Source organism: Cajanus cajan, chromosome 10 (assembly GCF_000230855.2).
Source record: "Cajanus cajan strain Asha chromosome 10, NIPB_CcT2T_4, whole genome shotgun sequence".
Taxonomy (NCBI): domain Eukaryota; kingdom Viridiplantae; phylum Streptophyta; class Magnoliopsida; order Fabales; family Fabaceae; genus Cajanus; species Cajanus cajan.
Genome location: NC_138526.1, coordinates 23096971 through 23106861, shown reverse-complemented (window position 1 = coordinate 23106861; position 9891 = coordinate 23096971). Strand labels below are relative to the sequence as shown.

The 9891-nt window shown below is 30.9% G+C and overlaps 1 protein-coding gene across 1 annotated transcript; it reads right to left on the bottom strand.

Annotated features, from left to right (window-relative positions):
• Positions 1-6461: 6461 nt before the first annotated feature.
• Positions 6462-9009, bottom strand: LOC109809113 (zinc finger protein WIP2). Its single transcript, XM_020372342.3, has 2 exons — positions 8348-9009; positions 6462-7006 (listed from the first exon to the last, which is right to left on the bottom strand). Exons 1-2 carry the CDS (start codon positions 8951-8953, stop codon positions 6569-6571), a joined length of 1044 nt encoding a protein of 347 aa, XP_020227931.1. The 5' UTR covers positions 8954-9009; the 3' UTR covers positions 6462-6568.
• Between the last annotated feature and the right edge of the window lie 882 nt (positions 9010-9891).

Here is a 9891-nt window from a genome sequence, read left to right as displayed (position 1 = left end):
ATCCATGTTCCTTCCTCATTCAAGCTCCATTTCATTCGGTGTTATCTCCTTAAAGAGGATCCGTGGCTAGGAGGAGCTAAGGAGAAGAACATTCATCACTTCTCCCTACTTTTTCCATCATTAGATATTTTGATGAATTTCAATATATCCATAAATCAACAACCAATAATTTAACATTCATTATTTTATGAATAATTGAAATAAATCACTATTGATTGAAATTCACCTCCAATTTAATAATTAGAAAAAATTGAAATTCATGTTCAATCTCATTATCGCAATAGTAGTTGGTTAACACAATTATAAATCAATTAGTTACACAAAGTGAATGTATCAACACAGTCAAATTTAAAACTCACAATTTAGTATAACCTATCTAAGTCTAGAAAATTATATATATTAACCAAATAGTATTTTAGTATAATATCAATTCAAAACACAACAGATGTGAATTGCAAAATTGTACGGTAATTAAGGCACATCCATTCTCACAAAAACATAAACGTGCATTCGCAATGTAATAACCGTTGAAACAACTTCGAATAAATATGCATTACTAGAATTTCTCTTATTATATGCGACTTTTTTATTACATACGACTTTTTCTGTGAATTTTTATGAAAAATTCGCAGAAAACGTTCCTACAAATTTTTCTACGCCTACAAATTCTTCTGTAAAATTTTATCTGTTACCTTCGTGGATAATATATTTTTGCGAGAAATTTTCCTGCTAAAAAAATTCGCAGGAAAGTTTCCTGCGAATTTTTTTGCAAGAAATTCTGCAAGAATATTTTTTACGAAAAAAATTAAAGAAATTACTATAAATTCTATCAATAATTCTTCAACTTTCAAATTCTCACAATGAATTTATCTGAAGCATTTGTTTCCATGCCACCAACATATGATATGTAATCTTTTAAATTATAAGATTGTAGATTATAAGCCTAACACTCAACCATACAAATCGACTTGTAAGGTAAGTGTTGTCTCAACTTATATACTTTTTAATTGTTTTATTTTCAATCGATGTGGGACTTGAAGTTTTTTTAAAATATTAAATTTATAAATTTAAATATGTTTTTGATTTTTCTTACGAATTAAAATTGGTAGGAAAATTCGCAGGAAAAGTTACCTGCAAAATTTTTCTACCATTTAGTAAACATTACTTGCGAATTTATTTTTGCAAGAAAATTTGCAAGAAACAAAATAAAATTCTTACAATATTTTCTACAAATTTTTGCCATGGAAAAAAATTTCTATGATCATTAAAATTGTAGCAAAATTTGCAAAAAATTTCTTGTAAATTAACTTTTGTAAAAAAATTTGTAAGAAATATCTATAATTTTTTTTTCGCAAATAAATTCATAAATTTTTTTTTGCAAAATTATTATTGCAAGAAAATTTGCAAAAAATTTCTGCGAATATTATTTGTAGAAAAATTCGCATGAAAATGACATTTTTCTAGTAGTGATGACACTACAAGAAATGTTAGTATAACGACATATAAAAAATGTCATTATAGGTACATATACATCTTTGATATATAGTTACATATAATTTTAGTGTTGATTTTTAATGAGATTTAACAATATATTTTGTGTGTCACTATAACCTACACTACTATAATTTCTCTTATTATATGCAACTTTTCCTGCGAATTTTTATGAAAAATTTGCAGGAAACGTTGTTCCTACAAATTTTTCTGCAAAATTTTATCTGCAGGTAATACCTTTGTGGTTAATATAGAAATTTTCCTGCGAAATTTCTTACGAAAAAAATTCGCAGGAAAGTTTCCTGCGAATTTTTTCGCAAGAAATTTCGCAAGAATATTTTTTACGAAAAAAATTAAAGAAATTACTATAAATTCTATCAATAATTCTTCAACTTTCAAATGCTCACAATGAATTCATCCGAAACATTTGTTTTCATGCCTCCAACACGTGATACATAATCTTTTAAATTCTAAGATTGTAGATTATAAGCCTAACACTCAACCATACAAATCAACTTGTAAGGTAAATGTTGTCCCAGCCAGTGTTTTAAAAACCGAACCGGTCATTGAACCGGTGAGAGTACTGGGTCAATGGGTCAATGGTTAGACCGGTGGGTCACTTATTAAACCGCATGACCCAGTTTCTATTAAAAAAAATTAAAAAAATATTTGTTATACATATTTCATACCTATAAATTTTTAAAAAAAATCACATCATACCTTAAAAGAAACTCCAAAAAAATTACAAACACATTTTAACATAATTTTATAATGTCATTCATGAGTTTTAAGCAAATAAAACAAGTTCTAAATATGAGTAGCCAATCCTCCTTATTGCCAGTAATAAAATTTATTTAATAATAAATATCAAAGGAGCAATACACTATCTTTATTCTTTAATTAGTCAAACAATTACGTATGTCAGACCAAAATGTGCTACTAGCTATATAACTTATCAAGTAATAAATCTATTCGAATTTTGTAATAACAATCTTCTGGATTCTCCTTCTTCGGAAATGAAAACATTTACCTTGTGAACCGGGTTCATAAAAGCCTAGCTATTCTTCTAGATGCTGAGACGCGGGGACATGATACTGACGACCGGGGACCGCTGAAAGATCAGATGCATCTCCACCCCTACCTGCTCCGGTGAAAGATGCACATATACAAGCTAAAACTACAGCCAACAGATCTGTCTTTTTTCCCAGCTGTCTGAAGAAACCAGCGACTATGCGGTGGTGCAGTGGTGCGACTGTGCAACTGTGCGGCTATGCAGAGTGCGGCGGTGCAACTGTGCAGCGATCCGACGGAGCGACCAGCGACGCGCGATGGTGCATGAGGGTTGGGTTTGTGTCTTAAAATCAAACTAAAAAAAAAGACTTAGGGTTTCAAAGCTTAAGCGTGCAGCAAATGGGGGCAGAGACATTAAAAATTGAAGATTTTATTTTTTAAATTAAAAAAACGACGCCATTTAAATTTTTTTTTTCCAAAAAAAGTGATGACCCGGTTTGGGTCATGAGACCCGCGAGTCGCTGGTTCAACCGGGTTTTTAGCCGGGTCATACCGAGTCATATCGAGTCAGCTGCACATCCGGTCTGATCACTAGTTCGGCTCGGTCCAACCACCGGTTTCCGGTTTGACCGGTTCGACCGGCCGGTTCGAACCGAGTTTTAAAACACTGGTCCCAGCTTATATATTCTTTAATTGTTTTATTTTCAATCGATGTGGGACTTGAAGTTTTTTTAAATATTAAACTTATAAATTTAAATATTTTTTTTCCTACGGATTAAAATTTGCAGGAAAATCCGCAGGAAAAGTTACCTGCAAAATTTTTCTACCATTTAGTAAACATTATTTGTGAATTTATTTTTGCAAGAAAATCTGCAAGAAATAAAATAAAATTCTTACAATATTTTCTGCAAATTTTTACCATGGAAAAAAATTTCTATAATCATTAAAATTGTAGCAAAATTTGTAAAAAATATTTGTAAATTATTTTTTGCAAATAAATTCGCAAAAAAATTCTGCGAATATTTTTTTGCAGGAAAATTCACATAAAATTTCTGCGAATATGTTTTTGTAGGAAAATTCGTAAGAAAATGACACTTTTCTAGTAGTGCTATACCCACACTTTTTAACAATATACCAACATATATTATATTTATTGTGCAGATAAAAACAGTTTTTAATAACATATATTGTGCCACTACAGAATATATGTCACTATATGACAATTTTCTTAGGATATGACTAGCAATTAAACCAACAAGTATGCGAGAATACTTTCTTGCATATGTGAAAACTAATTTATTTATTTATTTTTTATTTATATGATGATAAGAAAAATATCACGATGTCATTATATACTATCCAATAATTGAAATCGAATTTGTTAATACTAAATCAGTGCATTGAAAAGCGAAAAAATTGAAACTCTCAAGAGTATATATTTAGGTAGAGCTGTCAAAACGGGCCGGCCCGGCCCATGTGAGCCAGCCCATCTTGACCCACTTTAAAATGAGTCAACTCAACCCGACCCACTTTTGATTTTCTCAAAAAAAATTTGGCCCGGCCCGGCACACCACGGGTTGGTGAGTTATACGGGCCAGCCCTCTAGCCTACCAAAAATTAAAAAAAAATTATCAACAAAATTCAAAATTTTAAATTAATTATAAATTAACATAATAGTCATAAAATTAACATCATTAATAGTCATAAGTCATAACTCATTATACAAAATTAAATACAAATCATGATAGAAGTCAAAAATAAAAGTTTTTAATATCCCATCATAAAAATTGACTACAAATCATACTTAAATTTTTATTGCAAAAAAAAATGGTGGGTTGGTGGGCTACCCAGCCCACCACGAGCTCAGCCCGGGTGAGCCGGGTTGAGATATACCCACCTACTATAAAACTTCAATCTTTTTTGGCCCGGCCCGACCTGTTTTCAAGGTGGGCCGGGTTGGCCCACGGGCCCCAGCCCACTTTGACAGCTCTATATTTAGGTTCTATAAAATTGGGAGAAAAAACATAAAGAGAATTATAAAATTTCATAGCCTAAGCTCTTATATGTAAAAAAAAAAAAAAATTTTAATCTATAACTTATAATAGTAGAAACATATTTTTAGTAGTTATTGTTATCAAACTACTAAATATAAAATAATTATTTAAATATTTAGAGAAATAGAGAAAAAAAATTTATCTTAATTTTCTTAAGCCTATTAGACAATGGAACAACACAAACCTTTTAGACTAAGGACCTTTTGCTTTATCTATACTAATATATAAAGGAGATACCTTTTTTAGTAACTACCTTGGTCTCTACAATTTTTGGACCATTATACCTTCTATTTTAAAATAGTTAGAAAAAACATTTGTTTTTATCAAATTTAAGAACTTAAAACTAATAGATTAATCATAATACCAATTAGATTAATATACTTTTATTATTTAATTTTAATTTTAATTTTATTTTATATGCACCATTTTATCTTTTATTTATTTTTCAATAATTATTTTTTTATGAGTAACTTCTCATTCTTTTTTTTTAATACAATGCAGGTACGAAGTTCCTTTTTTCTACTAGTTATTATAATAACCTTTCATTTTTCCATCAAGAACGAGTAAAATATATTTATTATGACTCTTAATTCTTAGTAGCTATTTATTATTTTATATAACAACTTTATATTTATTATGACTTTTAATAGATGATTATTATCCTATAAGAATTCCTTATTATCAAGCAATTAATTAGATTAATACAATAATCACTACAAAAAATGTTACATATAGTGACATACAAAAAGTGTCACTATAGGTACAATATATATAAGTATATATTTATTTGACAAATAGTTACATACAATTTTAGTATTGATTTTGAATGAGATTTAATAACATATTTTGTGTGTCCCTATAGCCTATACCCACATTTTTTAATAATATATCAACATATATTATATTTATTGTATGTGTAATAGTAATTTTTAGTGACACGTATATTGTGTCACTGTAAAGTATATGAAATTTTTTTTGTAGTGAATTAATCTAACCATAAATTCTTGAGTTACATAATATTTTTCTACAGGAACAACATTCTCCTTCTATGTTCTCTACTCTTTCGGTCACAATTTTTTGGGTAAGGTTTCGAAAGAGACATATATGAAAGAATGGAATTACACCTAGGAGGCTTCTTAAAAGTGCTTCTTGGGTTCATGGGAACAAAATCGCGTAAAACTTCCAAAAACTAATTGAGTCATCAAAACCTTCCTTATTTTAAAAGATATTTAATTACAAAACCTATTTATTTTAAAAACCAAACAACTCCTAAACTATTTTTTGTTGTCCTAAACTATTTATGTAATTACTACTGTTTTATTGAAATAAGATATTAATTAAATACTATATATATATATATGTATGTATTTAAAAAAACCTAGTGTTACAACTTGTACATATAGTATTCTTGTTAATATTGTACCTCTAAAAAAATGTCAACTTCTGGCTTACGATATAGTTTTTCATACATGTGAAATAAAACTATAACGCATACTACTAAATATCTTTGATTCTTAGGTATTTTATTGCCTTAAATATTGGGAGGGACGTACAACTTCATTTGCTGCACAATGGATTCTAATCGATTGTTGAGGATACATGTATAAAATAGCTGTCTTTTTCACATTCTAAGCTGCTCGTGTCTGCTGGAAGAAAGGCCTCCATTTTTGAATAAGAAGTGATGATATATAACAATCAAACCATATGGCCCTTCTAGGTATTCTTGGTTATTTTTACGAAGCGTTTAATACTGCCAATAGTAATATAAAATAAATAACTTTTACTTTAGAAAATATTAAATATATTTTAAGTTTTCTAGATAGTGAATACTTTTACTTTTTTACATTTTAAATCTCATTTCTTAAAATATTTCACCCGTCAAAAAAACAAAACGACATTAAAGAATGTATATATAATACACATTATAAATCTATTATAATTAAGCATATATATGTTTGTGTAATTAACTACATGATGAAAACTTCAACTTTTTGTTTTCCATCTTATTAATTTCACATTGAGCTATCCCTATCATGTTCATCAATTTCGGAGGCCGCTTCATCTTCTTGCATGCAATCAATGTCAATAGCTCCGTGGCCATGGCCAAAGGCCTTTATGTGATCTTTTAGAGATCTTTTGTGTTTAAAATCAGATCCACATAAACAGTACCATATTTTGCCACAGTTTTTCTCATGTGTCCGCCAATCACCTTTCACTGCAAACGCTTTGTCACACTTTCTGCACCTGTAGGGTTTCACACCATGTTTTCTCTTGTAATGTGTTTGAAGAGTTCTGAAGTCCTTGAGAGGCCTCGCTCTTGGGTGGTCAATGTTGTGCTTGCAACCTGGTGCACAACAAAAGCATGGAAGCCTTAGCATAGCTGATGGTTGTGTTCCTTTTAGAGAATCAGGCCCCTTCCTATATTGAGATCCATGTCCCCACATATGCATCTGCAAACCAATGAGAAACATGTATATATACACTCTACATATGTATATAATATAGGGAGACAACCAAAGGACTTCACATGTTCAGTTCAGTACAAATTAAAAAATTGTCATATATAATAACACATGTTATAATAATATAATATTTGTCATTAAAAATTATTTTTATCTACATTATAAATATAATATATGTTGATATATTATTAAAAAGTATAAATATAGACTATAATGACATATAATTTATGTTGTTGAATTTCATTCAAGATTAACATTTAAATTATGTATAATTATATGTCAAATAAATTTATATTTATATATATTGTATCTATAGTAATATTTTTTTATTCTTATATATAACATTTCTTGTATATGATGGTTAACTAATTAATTTGCAGTAAACAGGTAATAAAATGACTACAAATTTAAAACATACTCCCCCATTCCCAACATAAAAGGAAAAGTTTTGAAGAAAAAGTAACTATGATGCATGAAGGGGTATATTTTAGCTAGTTTTGTTGAGTTATGTAAATAAACTTATAAAACACTAGTATATCAACTAGCAAAATCAAGGCAAATATTATAAAGGTCAAAATAATAATATTTCAATTTTATTCCACAGGGCTTAAATTACATCATACATGACTAATAGCGCCGCAACTAGAAGTGCTTACGATTTGCATAAAATAGTTAATAGCAGTCTAGCACAGATTAATAACATGGTTTTCTCAATTAAGTTGCATCATAGTGGGACTGCTCTTTAATCACGAGATGTGCATTGTGATTCCATACATGATTCTTATCACAGACACGGCTTTGAACATTTTTTCTGTTTTATACAACTATGGAGTGAGTGCAGTGTTCATACATAAAGAACATCTAAACTAAATCAAGAAATAAGCACACATAGCTATTAATAGTTTCATAATTGGTTTTACTTTTCACTCATTTAGTCATTTTCAATCCAGCGCAGCATAATATTTTAAACTTTTGGCGACATAAAATCCCAAGGAACATTTCAATAATACTTTACTTTTTAAGAAAAACAAATTTAGTTTAGCTTGTGTGTCTAATACTGAAAGCAGCAAATCATGTTATATTATATAATAAGAAAAGATCTAGAACACCATGCAGGAGGGATAGATAAGAAACCAAAATGGTGAAACACAATAGGATTCACCTATACCAGTATTGTGAAAAAAATTCGAAACATAGGGACTTTGCATAAAAGAGAACACCAAAGAAATAAAAATACTGTACGTGAATTAAGTGGCTAGGATTTTTTTATTATTTTTTTAATTTTTAATATACGAAGACTACAAGGAATTACAATAACATATTGCATACCTGAAGATTATTATATCTGTTGAAACTCTTAGAGCACACAGAACATAAAAACTGAGTAGGACCAATGAGAATCTGGGAAGGGGTGGGAATCCAATACTGAACCTTGTTTAATCTATCCAAAGGGTGTCCAGAAATCTCACTCACTTCACCCTTTTCACCCATTTCAGCACAAGTTGAGATCTTCCTTGATCCCATAAGATCAGAAGCATGATCCATGCTAGGAGGCCCTATGCGCAGTGCTACTGTCACAGTTTCATCATCAACATCTTTATTAGTACTAGTCAAAAGACTCTCATCTTTGTCCCTTTTCTTCTGTCCTTCCTCTTCAACTTCTCCACCACTGTTTGAGGGTTCATTATTTTCCTTCTTTTGTGTGAGGCTTATGTTGTTTATGAGAGGAAGGGCTTCTCTGCGAGGAGGGGAGTTAGGAGGAGCTGCACAAGAGGAAGAGGTTTCGGATTGAATGGAAAAAGTGTCGGTGTTGTTTAAGTTTCCAAGAGGGTAGGAAGAGAATAGGTTTGATTGAGAAGTGAAAGAAGAGTGGTGAGAATAGAGGGGCATGAAGTTGAAGGTTCCAGCGTATAAATTGGACTGAGGATCTGTCATAGTGAAGGCTGAGATGGTTTTGGATCTTTGGCCAGTAGTTAGAGTGGTATATAAATATATTGCAAGCATGTGAAGAGAGAGAAAGGGTGAGGAATTAAAATTACATTGTTCTAGTTTTTGTCCTGGTCGCCTCATTGGTCTCTTAGTTAAAAAGTAACATTTTCCCTTTTAATTATTACTTCATTAGGTTTTTTAGTCAACATTATGTTATAATTATGATCTGCATTAAGGATACCTTTAGGAGAAATAATATACAGAGAAATTTAAAGATTCGGATAGTTACTTTTACTTTTTATTTTATTTTTTAGTTTTTTGATTCATACAACATGTAACTTCCACGGCTTTTTGACCTCAGTAAATTAAAAAAAAATAAAAATACATGAAATAAATTAAAAAAAAAACTAATTACCGAAATAGGTGATTTTGGACAGGTAAGCATACACGTGGCACTGAAAACGCCTGGGGGTAGGCGTTTTTTAGAAAACGCCTCCACCCCAGGCGCCATATATACAGATGTGGCACGGTGAAGAGAAAACGCTGGGGGGGGGAGGCGTGTTGTACACGTGGCAGAAGATTGTTGATGGCGCCTCCCCCCCAGGCGCCATGTAAGCTGACTGTAAAAAGAAAACGCTGGGGGAGGAGGCGTGTTGTACACGTGGCAGAAGATTGTTGATGGCGCCTTCCCCCCAGGCGCCATGTGAACCTGATGTGCACACACTGAAAGTGCCTCCCCCCAGGCGTTTTGCCATGTCTGGGTGCGCACCTCAGTACAAATTTACAAAAACGCCTGAGGGTCAGGCGCTAACAAATTAGTTAAATGTATTGGGTTGCACAAGATTCATTTGTTCGGTGTGTGGTCCAACGTATTTTTTATTTGGTGGTCCAGGTGCTTCAAGTAAGTAAGAGTTTTTAAATATTTGTAAATTTAAAATTTAAAT